The 15,037-nt window shown below is 33.4% G+C and overlaps 1 protein-coding gene across 1 annotated transcript in view; it reads right to left on the minus strand.

The window, feature by feature from the left end:
* Nucleotides 1-318: 318 nt before the first annotated feature.
* Nucleotides 319-15,037, minus strand: part of LOC145255811 (polymerase delta-interacting protein 2-like) — a 46,811-nt gene continuing 32,092 nt past the window's right edge. The window contains exons 8-11 of the mRNA XM_080114508.1: nucleotides 10,848-10,874; nucleotides 9,279-9,404; nucleotides 6,394-6,473; nucleotides 319-582 (exon numbers count right to left, since the gene is read on the minus strand). Of these exons, the coding sequence (XP_079970634.1) occupies nucleotides 465-582; nucleotides 6,394-6,473; nucleotides 9,279-9,404; nucleotides 10,848-10,874 (351 nt within the window). The 3' untranslated portion in view covers nucleotides 319-464. The remainder of the gene's footprint in view (nucleotides 583-6,393; nucleotides 6,474-9,278; nucleotides 9,405-10,847; nucleotides 10,875-15,037) is intronic.

Genomic DNA, 15,037 nt, shown 5'->3' on the forward strand with positions numbered 1-15,037 from the left:
TCAGATCTAGACAAATTCAAATCTATAAAGTCGATTTTGACTCCAACTGCTGTGAGCCAAGTGAGGGACTTCATTATTAAAAATTTTTCAGATATCACCAAGCCACCAGTCCATTTAATGAGAAAGCATGTACGTTTTCAAGGGGACAATGCATGTCACACTGCCCTTGATAGCCTAAAAACAAAGCTTGCGGTAGATAATAACACTGGCTGATCCCAATTCAGAGTGTATAAAAATGCCCCTGATCATTTGATTGAGGCATGATATTAAAAAAAAAAAAAAAAAAAAAAAAAAAAAAAAATCAATGAAAACAAGAGAAACAATGAAATTTTAATTTTATTAAATTGGTCTAAACTGGTAAAAGAAAATGCCAGAGAATTTCCACCCCCAACCCTTGATCCCCCTGTTGGCCTTCTAATAATCGAAGGATAGCCCAACCACATAATCTATTGATAAAGGTGGAGTCAACTTCCGAGGAGGCCGTGGGGGTTGTTGGCATCATCCGATTTACTCTCCAAGGAAAATGGGGGAATCCGACATTCAAATGATGTACCATCTCTTCGTTCCATTTTATAAGTTCCCCTGGAAAAAGAAAGTAAACAATTTTTTTTTTAAATAATGAAAACTGAAGTATAAGTTCACAGTATAAAAGGAAAAAATAGAAAATTCAAAATAACTTGGCTTGCTAATGTAAACATGCACTGCATGGTTTGGTGTTTATGATTGGCAGATGTTGCATGTGGCAGATGCTTGGCCAAAAAGGAGCACATCCAAGACATGTTTTCTGTGTTTGAAATAAAGATACTTGTACAGTTTAACTAAGACATTAAATAAATGAAGATATTGAAAAAAAAAAAAAAAATTATGGAATGAAGTCATCTGAAAAAAAAAATTTCACCTAATTTGATGAAATGTGTTTTTTTTTTTTTTTTTTTTTTTTTTTACAGAGGTCGATTGTTTCCCACCATTTTGACTATTTCACACACACACACACAAAGGGGGGGGGTCTTTAAACAAAAATTGGATTAACAAACGACAAAATGAAAAGGGATTAAAAAAAAAAAAAAAGGACAAACTTTAAAATAAGTGAAAAAAAAATATATATATATATATATATATATATAATCTAGGTTTTTTTTCTGCCCATGTTTCAAAATCTCGTCAAATTTTGACAAACTTTAAGCGGTGATGGAATTATCTCCCTTAGTGTACGATCGACTTCATTAAAATTTGATTTTCCTTTGTAACAAAAAAAAAAAAAAAAAAAACTACTTGATCAAATTAAGTGAAATTTTTTTCAGAACTTCATTCCATATCGAATACGTACAATATAACTATTTTTTTTATTATTGAATGTCTTCATTAAACTATACAAGTACCGATATGAAATAAGTATCTGACTGAACTTCACCTTTTGTTGATCAAATTAAAAACCATTCAATTTAAAAATACAGATTTTTGCAGACAAAAATCATGTATTTCAAATTTTTAATTTTACAAAATTTTTATATTTTTGAATTTTTCCTACATATTTAAATTTTTTATTCATAAAGCTTTATTTCCATAAATTTTCATTAATCCAATTCCGATTGAATATGAGAGATCTTTTTTTTTTAATAGTAAATGACCAAATAAGTATGAAAAAAATGATACAGAAATTTATTTTTTTATAATCATTCTTCATACAACAAATCTTTTTTGGCAATTACAGCTGAACTTACATCGCACGAAGCAAATTATTAGCTTGGGTGATTGCTAGCTTTTTACGTGATTTAACTGGTATTGTAATGTTGTTAGGACAATAGGAGGATTTGTCATTATATCAACTAACATTTCCAACATTATCTCTTTTTGATTTTGAGCGAAAGACCAAAAAAAATTCTCTTGGAGATAATGGTGCATTATATGACCCCCAACCGAAGAATTGTAATATCTTGGAGATTTGTTGGCAAAGAATTTTCGGGTTTGTATTACTGTACACAGATTCGAAAAAGTTGTCAAAAAACAAATATATAACAAATAAATGTTATCAAAAGCAAGATAAGTTACTTTTCTACCAAACTGGATATATTTTTTGTGTTTTTATTCAATGTAAAATGTTTATTCAGATCGAAAAACATAGTGTTTACCGATGTATTCGAAAATTCAAGATGGCGTCTCACACCCTCTTTAACACCGTAAGTATGGAAAAAGGTGTTATAAATAAAAAACTATACAAAATACTATTAAAAACCCGCCGAATATATGTCAACCTATGTCACGGTAACATATATTGAGCAAGTTTTTAACAGTATTTTATCCGTTTTTTTATTTATAACATCTTTTCCCACACTTACCGTGTTAAAGAGAGAATCAGACGCCATCTTGAATGTTCCAATACATCGGTAAACACTGTATGGTTTTCGATCTGAATAAACATGTTACATTGAATAAAAACACGAAAAATATATCCAGTTTGGTAGAAAAGTAACTTATCTTGCCTTTGATAACATTTATTTGTTATATATTTGTTTTTTTGACAACTTTTTCGAATCTATGTGTACAGTAATACAAACCCGAATTTTCTATAGAAGAACGAGATGGAGCATTATCTATGACAACCATCACTTTGTTTAAATTCATTGTCTTAGCCAAATGTTCAAGTGCTGGTTCCCTCCATTGAATGAAGTTGTTCTTTTTAATACAGCCTTCATAACTAGAAAATGTACCCTACATTTCCTGATATTAAATGTAACGTTAAATTCCGTTAAGTGAAAAAAAAACAAAAAAAAAACTCAGACATGTGCATTTGAGTATTATGTTTTTTTCTAAACAGTTCACTTTTAATAAGAAAAAAAAAATAAAACAAAACAGGGAGTCAAGTACGATAATCATTAGGCCTGCTTCACATGATCTTTAAAAAGTGTTTTCAAGCCTACTTATCCTTAACATAATGTGAATGATTCACGCATGCACAGTCATGAAACAGTTGACAAACATATAAAAATCCGATGACTCCCAAGTACTAAGTTTTAAATTTTAATCCCTTAGCAGCCCTTTTTCCAGATGAAACCCCGATTACAAAATTATCTATATGTCTGAATACCCCATAAACCAAATTTAAAGTGTGTACATCAAAAATTTGTTCAGTATATAGGTTGAAAAGTTCCCTCACACATTCTCACTTTCATAGATATATAGATAGGCAACACCTTGACTGCCGTACAATGTAACACAATGTATATTTGGTCCTTTTGAATTGGGTATTGATATTCCGCATAGTTCACCACATAGAGATCGACATTCCAGTATTAAACAGAACATCTATAATATAAATCTCGTCTGTCTGTTTAAATGTATGTATGTATGTACGTTTGTATGTCTGCCCAAAACTTTCAACAGAGGCGACAGATTTTCACGAGATCGGTATCATTTTGAAGTTCGTCCCTTCGGACGACATATATTAAAAAATTGGCTAAAAACATTAATTCCTTCAACCTCAACTGGGTACTTTTCTCTACAGGCAGAGGTCGCTTTTTTCGCCGATATTTTCAAAAGTCATCCCCTCTTTTCGACTGATTAACCTTAATTTAAACCTTTGCCACTTCTGATTTGGCGGCGGACGCAACAGCAAAGACGTCACATTTTTTTTCTCCTTCGCGGTATGGGTTCAAGCATGCTTGCCTACTACCACTTTTTTTTTTTTGTTTTGCTCAACACACACTTCCAAACACCTGGGCAATGCCAGGCACCCAGGCTAGTCGATATATATAAAAGCGAAAATGTGTGTGTGTATGTATGTTCGCTTTTTTTGCATGTCCAAGAAAGGCTTTTTTCAGAGAAGCAGTCGGTCGGCTCACAACTTCTTAAAACTTTTTATATCACATAGAAATCATAATATCTCTGAGTTAACAATGGAGCTCGCCTGTCTATTTAATTTGCTCGACTTCGGGAAGATAAATATTCAACATTTGTCGCTCGCCACATGTGGATTAGGCTTTTTCCTATAATAAAAGTGACACTAATTCTGGTGGTATTTTCCGGCGATAGCCGGAAATGTTGGAAAGCAATCAGATTTGATCAATGTGGAAATATTTTAACAATTACTATTCAAATTGAACAAGGGCAGCTGGTCCCCACCCCCCAACATCTTGGGAAAATAAAAATAAAAAAGCGTTCCCGCAGAAAAGGAAATACTATCCCGCAGTCAAAGTTGACCTTATTAAGTCGTTAAAACGTGCACCTGCCAAATCTAATTAATTAAATAAATTCAAATGTGTTTCTGTTAGTAACGCGCGGTGGCCCAATGGTTAACGTCGCACGTTTTTTTTTTTCACACTTTAATTTCCAACTTCGCCTCAAGGGTTCGGGTGCGATCCTCATACTCAACTACCAAAACATTTTTTTTTTTTTTTCATTTTAAGCCCCCAACCTCTGGAATTTTGATTTACCTCCAAACACCCGAGCAATGACGGGTACCCCCCCCCCGGCTAGTATTTAATAAATCAGTTTGTAATTGCTAAAAATTTTATGTTCTGAAGTAAACTAAGTTTTTCTAAAAGAAAAAAAAAAATCTTTTTAGATTTATATTAGCAGGTGTGTTTACACCAACAAGCTCCATCAAAATGTCATTTGATCGTAAATACATTTATTTTCATTGCTGTTTCTGGATTCGAGTGATTCTGTAATTTTTCACATAAATATTTGATGTAACTTGACAAAAATTGTCAAGTTTTATTAAATAATCCTTGTGACAAGACAAAAACTTCTTTTTTTTAAATTTATTTTTGGCTCTACCTCGTGACTTCGTTCTGATGCTTTTTTTCACCCTCGACAACCCACTGTAGTTTCATTAGAGCTATTTGCCCTTGCTATGGCATGCCAATCTCCATAATTTTGAGCAGCTTTGATAATACAGCATTTCGCATCAATTAACGTTGTCTTATATTTACCTTGTTACATGTCTTTTACTCCTCGTTAAAAAAAAAAAAAATTGATAAAATTTAAAACTTAATTTTAAATTAATTGAAAATTAATTGCCTTAGCTTTTAATTTGAATGCTCTTGTTTTTAACTTCATCGACAAAAGGTGTAATGGTGTCCAAGATTAACAGTAGATAAACCTCTTTAAATGAACAGTGGATATCTCGTGTAGTCAACTTCTGGGTGGTCAAATGGTGACCACTAACAAAGACCAGAATCAGTGAAGAGTGAAAAGATTTCAGGAGGTGGGAAGTGGAGATAAAGTGGATAAATTCAATCGGAATAGATTCAACACAGAAAACGTCAATCCTTCCCTCTTTGTAAGAAACATAGCTCACAGAATGTGAGTACTAAAAGACAAAACAAGTAAATGTTACAAGATGACTGGAAGGCAACTCAAGGTCGACTGGTTTTTATACAAAGCAAAGCTGAATTTAAGGAATCAACTACGAACTTGTGAAACATAAGGCAATGTCGAATTTAGGATGTCAACCCTAACCCGAATCCGAACATTATGAACAACTATTTAGAATGTTGGATTAATGAAGGATGCAAGTATAAATAATATCTAATATAGTCAGATGCAGGATGGGTCGATTTCAATAAAGATATGATTAAATATCTATTCCTCTGTGTGTAACACTAATGTAAGCAATTCATTCTGCATATAATCAAGGGAACATAAGCAGAAGCCAACTCGAAGTATTAGTATTGTCTGTAAAGTAACCAAGATTGTCATGAAAGCTAAACATGGTCTGATTGCTTTATTTTACGGCATATCAACCCTTTTTGGATTATATATATTTATATATATTTTTTTTTTTTTTTTTTTTTTTTTTACACAGTGATCACCACTTATCAAGGCCCGGAAGCCACTCAGGGATAAGGGTTATTGCAAGTACATTACGTTAGTGAGGAGATTTGATGAAGTGTTTAATTAGGGGGAGGGCGGTTCATTAGGAATTTGTTAACATTAGACTTGAAGACATCCAAGTTGTAGTCCGGAGGGAAGCAGGCAGACGGAACAGAGTATATATATATATATATATATATATTTATATTCAAATATTTATTTATCGTGGTGGTTTGGTTTAGTTGTTTTGTTTTATGGCAAATCAACCCTTCTAGTTTGGTGGTTTTATAGAAGAAAATTTCTTTTGACTTTGTAGAACATGGAGTTTTGCAAAAAGAAAGCTAAACATGGGTTCAGAGATAAAATCACCAGAGCAGTCATGAAGACAAAATGCACTAAGTGTAATAAAAAAAAAAAAAAATTAATTTTAAAAAAAATTAATTTAAAAAAAAATTAAAAAAAATTAAAAAAAAAAAAAAAAATTTAAAAATAAGATGAATTAAACTACCGCTATTTTGTCTGAAACAAAGTAATCTTTGAGGATAAACATCTTTGGGGTGGGCATATAGGGCAACTTACCACATATGACCACTGGGGGCCTGCAGAGAAACATGACTGCTATACTGGAAAGCGGGTTGTTCATTGGAAAGAATGGGTTCCTACAGGAAAATACAGAGTAGGGAAAAGAAAAATTGATACTCAAATGAGATATAGCCTCCATCAAAAATAATGCAGCAAAAAAAAAATAAATAAATAAATAAATAAATAAAATAAAATAAAATAAAAATTTAAAAAAAGATAATTATTCATAAATCATTTGCATGAAATAACCTTTTGATGAGTGAAGTCAATAAAAAAGAAATAAGATGGAAAATTCATTTTATTCGAGTTATTCTGAATACTGTTCTCACCTTGAATGTGATCTTTACGTTTCGGCTGATGTAACCTCCAACCTTATTTAGGTTTATCTTGTCGAACCTTTCTGTCTAACTTGGGAATCTGCACCGAATTTCAAACGGAACCCTTTATTTAATCCACAGGGGTTGCATGCTCCCATTCCATCAGCTACAATCGAGGGGGTAGCAATCTTAAGTCACAGTTATATTTTTCATACTGCCACAGTTGAGGATTGAACTTTTAACCTCCAGACGATTGCAAGTTACAACTGAATTTTACCTAGTACTTTGGCTGTTACATCACAGATCCAAATTATCAATCTACGTCTCAAAAAATTCAGAAACGTAAGATGGAAAATGTCAAATGATGCTGGGTTAAACAAAGCTAAGGAGGGGATGGCAAAATAAAGTCTTGTGTGCAGCATGAAAAGAAATTGGAATCTTAGGAAGATCTTCATCATTCCAGTAATTATAGGAACAACTGGACTTGCGAAAAAAGAATAAAAAAAATACTTGGTAAATATACCTATTGAATAAAGAGCAAGAGAAGATGCAAACGATTGCAGTTAACGGGACGGTTAGAATCTTAAAAAGATCTCTTGGTTGGAGTATACAAGATAGCATGTGAATGTCTGGCATCCAGTAGGATGACCCATCCTCAGCTTGAACAAAATAAAATTAAAAGAAAAAAAAATATATATATTCAGGAAAATGTAATTATTAAAATGTCGTCCAGGCAACATTTGCCAAGAAAATGTTCTAAATCAGTAACTGCTTGAATTTACATGTTCCAATTTTCAGGAATTGTTAGTTTTTAATGACGTCTATCTTATGGTGCAAGTTGCAAGATCTGATGATACGGGTTTCAAGGATAATTTTAATCTCTTTTTTAATTTTAATTGCAATTTCATCCCAAACAAGGCACAGTGCCACTTTGATATAGGGAGCTACTATCTGGGACATAATTTGCAGAGATACTAGGTAGGGAGTCGAGCAACAAGATGTCCGTTTACATTATACTTGAACTTCGGGATAAGATCAAAGTGTAGTATCTGTTCCGGCAGATACTGCAAGCTATGACTAGCTATGACTAGCAAAGACCAGATGTGGGGGCAACCCCACATGCCTGACCTTTAACCAGCTCCCATTTCCCAACTCTCGGGAGCTGGTCCCCTTTTTCCCTTCCCCCTCCCTTCACTCCTCACATTAAAAATTGGCCTTGTGCCTAATTTGCTCGGTGGGGGAGCAAATAAATACCATCTGTTCTTCAGATGCTGCACTTCTATTTTTTGTTCTCTTTCGGTGGAGGAGAAATCCTTCACGACTGAGACAATTTTTATTTTTGTACCTTTTCTCCGCGTTAAAAAACGACCCTGGTGTCTAACTCTGTCCCGTGGGGAGGCATAGTAAATAGGTACATTATACTTGAACTTCTGCATGTCAGTTCAGTCAGGGAAGCAGAGACCCAGAAGAGAATTATAAGGGTATGTTTTACTATCCATAGTCTTTCGAAAAAGTGGTAAAAAGAAAATCAAATACATAAACAAATTTTTTTTTTTTTTTTTACATGGTGGTCACCACTTATCAAGGCCCGGAAGCCACTCGGGGATAAGGGTTATTGCGACTACAGTACGTTACTGTTGAGATTTGATAAAGTCTTACTTAAGGGGGCGGTTCATCAGGAATTTGTTTATGTTGGACTTGAAGACATCCAGGTGGGAACCAGGCAAACGATCTACCTGGACAATTTTTTTAGTGGTTTTAGCTCACTTGAAAATGTTTAATCGGTTTGAAAAACAATGTGTCTAGCGTTTACGTGAGAGCAAGAAAAATGGGCATGCACTCGACTCATAACATTCAAAGTTTTGAAAATGACTTGATAACTAAAAAAATTATACAAAATACTGTTAGAAACCAACCCAATCTATGTCACGCTAACATAGATCGGGTTGGTTTCTAACAGTATTTTCTATCATTTTTGTTAGTTATAAAGGGTGGTAGTCTAAAGAAAGAAACTATTTGAGTAGAAGCATTTCTGGCATCTACAGATCTCTATTGAGTAGGGGTGGGACTTTGCTGCTTGTCGGGTTTGTCAGGAGCACTCACATCGAGGGGGGTACTACTAGGTAATTCCATGAAGACCCACAAAAGATAAATGATTTGCTGTTACTTTGAATAATGTAAGACACAATCACGTTGACACAACAGTTCTTGCCAGATGACCAAAGTTAAGCAACGTTGAGCCTGGCCAGTACCAGATGGGTGACCATTTGAGAAGGTTAAGTGCTGTATGTACCATCTGAGAAGGTTGGGTGTGGGGTTAGCACCCTTACCCCAAAAAAAGAACTCCTCATTACAAAAGCATCTACAAACTTGTGGATGGCCTATGCACCCTCCTGGGGCTCAAGGCTATGGAGGGGATAGGGATGTTACTTTGAATGAACTCAAAAGAAATATTTACGCACAATTAAAATCTTTTTTGTTACAAACCAATTCCAAACAGAATTTATTTTTGTAGAAAAAAAAAAAAAAAAAAAAAAAAAAAAAGAAAAAAAAAGTTATACAAACCTGACCAACTACTCCACGTCCGCGTACTGTCTCCAGAGTGCCGGACAAACTAAATATTCGCCAATGACGTTCTCGAAGCTGTACAGTGTCATCTCCTAAATTCTCTAATCGTACACAATAACGCCACTAAAAAAAAAAAAAAACATTTTTATTTGGGATACAAAGAAAACAGAAAAGAAATTTACAGGCTTATCTGAATTTAATCCCACCCATGGAATTAAATTTAAAAAAAATAAATAAAAATAAAAAAAAATGCAAAATATATTTTGGAAATCAAACCATATTAAATTTGAACCCAACTTGTCCACCAAACTCCATACATAAATGTCCAACAGTCTTTATTTTGCTGCAACTAAATGATATGCTTTAAATGTGCACGTCTACATGCATAGATACAACCGATTTCAGCCTCAGCAACAAAATAGTCTGAGTTTTTTAATAGATATTATTTTGGCGATAAAAAAAATCTGAAAGTGGAGGGGGGGGGTCGAGGTCCACTAAGTGTGAAGCTCATTCAAGATGATAGTTTCTACTAGTTCGAATAGCAATAAAAACAAAAACTGTTAAATAGTCACTTCAAATACATATATCCAATTTTAATAAAATTTAAATCTATATCTATAATCTAAATCTCAAATGTAATGTCTGTTAGAGTGCGTGTATGCTTGTATGTATCGTTAAAACTTCTGATACACGCGACCAACGACAAAATTGGTATCATTTGAAAGCTCAGTCTCTTGGACGACAAATATCCCAAAATTGGCCAAAAACATTCATTCTTTCACCGTCGACTGGGCCGTTTTCTACAAGGAGGGATCACTTTTTTTCGTCAATATTTTTTGCAAAGTCATCATACGCCTTGCAATGGCTAAGCTTAATTTGAACGGTGACGACGTCGTATGTCACCTTTTGTTTTTTCACTTCCTTCTCCTCTTAGTGTCGCAGGTTCGAACCTGCTTGCCTGCTTACTATTTTCTTTTTTTTGCACTTGCACAGGTAGTCGCTGTTTACAATTTTTTTTAAGGGGTTGATTAATTGGTTAATTTTTTTTTTTTTTTTGTTTGAAACATTTTTTTTTTAAGACTCCATTGATGAATACCCTTACCATAAAACCTCTACACACCAGGACAATGCCGGATACTCCCACTAGTTATATAAAAAGGCACAAATTCAAAGTTTTAGAGTTTTAAAACATTTCAGCTTCAACATTCATCTCCATTGCCTAACACTTCTTGTACACTCAACCAGTAATTCCAATTGTGAACCCAATACTTACAACTATTACAAAACCAACTCCCTTTTCACAAACTGAACAATACACTTGAGATTCAGTGACAGACACCAAAGCTCCATTATAATTAGAGCTATGACAACAGCATATTCTTTTCCTTGTTTTGATTCTCAGGTATATATCCATTGATATCTTATATGTTTTTATAAAGAGTGATATGGTTCTCGGTTAATTAACTGTGTCTGTGTCGGATATATGCTCGAGAGTCAAAACAATGAGAAGAATATGCTGTTGTCATAGCTCTAGTAATTATAAGCTTGATTTTCCAAAATACTTACCCAGAAAACATTAGTCTGTTGGGACTCCTGTAAAATTAAAAAAAATTAAAAATATTTTAAACAAAAAATTGTTTATATATGGCACATCAACATTTTTCAAATTATTTTTATTATTTTTTTTATTTTCATTATTTGTTATTTTCATTATTTTTTATTTTTTTTATTATTTTTTATTATTTATTTATATTATTATTATTATTATATTATATTATTATTATTTTTATTTTATTATTATTATATTATTTTTTTTATTATTATTATTATATTATTTTTATTTTATTATTATTATTTTTATTATTTTATTATTATTTTTGTTATTTTATAATTATTTTTATTATTTTATTATATTTTATTATTTTATTATATTTTATTATTATATTATTTTTATTATTTTATTATTATTTTATTATTTATTTATTATATTATTATTTTATTATTATTTTATTATTTATTTATTATTATATTATTTTATTATTGCTGAATTTGGTAATTTGGGTAAAAAAGTTCTTCATGGAATTAACAATATGCATCGCTAATACCAGTCCTGAGATGCATATTTGGCTAGGTAGGTAGGTAAGTTTTTGTTTAACGGCACATCAACCCTACAGGTCATTTCATGCCATGAAAGGTGAAGAGAATATTCTTCATTTGAGACTTTGGGCAGTGGTTTGCTTGATTTTCAAATAAGTTCCCAAAGTTTAATTTTTCTCAGGAAATCTAATATTTTGTTAGGTGTTTCTTTTTCAAATATTGTTTTAAGGTTTTGTTCTTTGAAATATTTCGTACGAATATTTTCATATTTTTTACATTTCATTAATATGTGTTTAATGGTTAGTGGTTGTTGGCAGATTCTGCATTGAGGGATACTTTCTGCTTTCAGAAGGTATTCATGTGTTAGTCTTGAATGACCAATTCAGATTCTGGTGAATATAGTGTCTACTTTTCGTATTGGTATTATGATTCTCTCTTGCCCAACATTTGGGTGTATTTCTTTAAGTTTGTTGTTTAGTTGTTCGTCCCATAGTTTTTGCCATTTCGTTTTTATGTAGTAGTTTATTTTATTTTTCCTATCCGTGTATGGGATTTTTCTGTTTGAAGGCATCAGCTTTGTTGCTTCTTTAGCTAGTTTGTCAGCTTCTGTATTTCCTCTTATGCCGACAGGACTCCCAGGCATACACCAAAGTTCTGTAAATTTTAAAGAAAATCTGTTCGGCCGTTTCGGAGTCTATAAGGAACAAACTCACACACATAGACAAAGTTGCATTTATATAAGTGTAGAGATATATATATACTAATTTATAAAATATATATGGCGATTAAGCTACACTGAATATTCCACGTTTCATCCACTCTAGGATTTTTCAGTCTGAAGAATCCTAGAGTGGATGAAACGCGGAATATTAAGTGTAGCTTAATCGCCATATATTGATTGATTGATTGATTGGTTTACGGCATATCAACCTATGTGGTCATTTAATGCCGGAGTCCTTTTTTTTTTTTTTTAACTTTTTTTATTGGGAGGGGGGGGGGGAATGACTTTTTCAGCCTTTCCTCCCTTTTTTTATAAAATTGAACTAAGAAATTAAATGTTGTATTTATACATGGATGTGTATATTTGGGTGACTTTAAATTTCCTTAAATTTTCTTATATAAATTTACTTTCCTTAGGTATGCTAGAATATTTGCTGAGTTGACCTTTTCAAAAAGGTCTTCCATATTGCTTTCTGTATAATATAATTTTCTAGTTGGGGCAAGGTCATCACACCCAACTAGGATATGTTTTACTGTGAGTGTCTCCTGGCATGGGATGCACTCTGGCGCCGATTCTCCATTTAGTATATAAGAATGAGTAAAGTTGGTGTGCCCTATGCGCAGCCGAGTCAGTATCACATCTTCTCGGCGTGATCTCTTGATGTCCGGACATCGTTCCTTAAGTTCAGGTTTGATTGAGTATAATTTGTTGCCCTCTTGCTGACTCCACCGCAGTTGCCATTTTTCCTGTATGTATGCTTTTATCTGAGGTCTAAGATCAGTATGTGGAATCTTAAAATTGTCAGTTGGAAGGTGAGAAGATCTTTTTGCAGCTATATCTGCCCTGTCATTGCCTTTGATCCCCACATGGCTGGGGATCCAGACAAGAATAATGTTTTTAGTAGTTGAAAGGATATTGATTTTTTTCTATTAATTTTGTTGTTAGTGGATTTTCTTGTTTTTGATTTTGTATAGATAATAGGACTGATAGAGAATCTGTGAGAATGATGAAGTTTTTGGTGGTTTCCTCTGAAATTATGTTGAGTGCTAGATCGATAGCTATAGTCTCTGCAGTGAATATAGATGCTTCATTTTGAAGATTTCTCTTCATTGTGGTTTTATGGTACGTTGCTGCACATCCAGTGTGATTGTTGCTTTTAGACCCGTCTGTGTAGATAAAGGTGTAGTCTGAATATTGTAATTTTAAATGTTGAAGTTTGTCGTGGTATTCAATAGGGTTTGTGGTAGATTTGGACTTTTTGTTTAGGTTGAGTTTTATTTCAACTTGTTTCATGGTCCATGGGGGTGTTTTAGGCAGTATGAAGTTGTGAATGCTGGAGATTGGAATTTTCAATTCTTCAATGCTTTCCTTCATTCGGAGCCCGAACGTTTTGATAGTTTTTCTTCTCATGTTAAAGAGTTCTTCATATTTAGGATAGAAGGTACATTGGTATGCAGGGTTGTTTGGGCAAGACTTCAGTTTCAGTAAATATTGAAGGGCTAACTTTTCTCGCCTTAGATCTAGTGGGGGTTCGTGTGCTTCCGTGTATAGACTGTTCACGGGGGAAGTTCTGTATGCTCCTAGGGCCAATCTTAGGCCAGTATGGTGAATAGGGTCTAGGCTTTTTATATATGATGTTCGGGTTGATCCATATATGAAACAACCGTAGTCTAGCTTTGAGCAGACTAGTGCTCTGTAAAGTTTAAGGAGTGTTTCCCTGTCTGCACCCCAATCGGTATGTGCTACCACTCTCAAAAGATTTACAGCTTTGTTACATTTTTTTTTCAGATAGTTTATGTGTGGGATGAATGTTAACTTTTTGTCAAATAAAATCCCTAAGAATTTGTACTGGTCAGTAACGGGTATGGGCATTCCTTCCATGGTTAGGACAGGATCATTATGCATGTTCTTTAGTTTGCAGAAATGCATGCATTTCGTTTTTCTTTTGGAGAATCTAAATCCATTCTCTTCCGTCCATCTCATTACTTTGTTTAAGCACAATTGAAGCTTCCTTTCTATTATAGATATATATCTAGATCTACAGCATATTAGGAAGTCATCCACATATAGGGAGCAATCTACCCCAGGGTTAAGGTTTTTTACAATGTTGTTAATTCGGATACTGAACAGGGTCACTGACAGTATACTCCCTTGAGGTACTCCATTCTCTTGTTCTTTCAAGTCCGAGAGAGCTGTGCCAACCTTTATTCTGAACCGTCTATTTTTTAAAAAATTTTCAATAAAAATTGGCATTCTGCCTTTTAGTCCAAGCGCCTTCAGATCCCTTGTAACACCGTACTTCCACACAGTATCGTAGGCTTTTTCCATGTCAAAAAACACTGCTGTTAAATGTTCCTTCCTTACAAAGGCTTCTCTGATGAAGGTTTCAAGTCTGACTATGTGGTCTATTGAACTTCGGTTTTTCCTGAATCCTGTTTGAAATTCTGTAATAAGATTCTCTGTTTCCAGGAACCAGATTAGTCTTTTGTTTATAATCCTTTCCATGGTCTTACAAATGCAGCTTGTTAGAGCTATTGGCTTAAATTCAATGGATCTGAGACGTTACTTGATTGGGATTGGATGTTTGAGTTTTCAGATTTGGGGATTGGTATTATTGTGGCCTCTTTCCAGGTCTCGGGTACGTTTCCACTGGACCATATAATATTGAAAATTTCAAGTAGGTATTTCATTGAGGTTTCTGGAAGTTTTTTGAGGATTTCATATGGAATTTCATCGGGCCCTGTAGCTGTGTCATGGGATTTGGTTAGCGATTCTTTTAATTCAGGCAAGGTAAGAGGTTGGTTGTATTTTTCAGTATTTTGTGATTTAAATAGAATTTTCTTTTTCTCTTCCTTTTCTCTAATCTTTTTGAATTTCTCTGTTTGTCTGTCACATGATGAAATTTTTGATAAATTATCGGCCAGGTTATTGGAAATGT

This window comes from Euprymna scolopes, chromosome 31 (genome assembly GCF_053919585.1).
Source record: "Euprymna scolopes isolate OS-2025 chromosome 31, ASM5391958v1, whole genome shotgun sequence".
NCBI lineage: Eukaryota > Metazoa > Mollusca > Cephalopoda > Sepiida > Sepiolidae > Euprymna > Euprymna scolopes.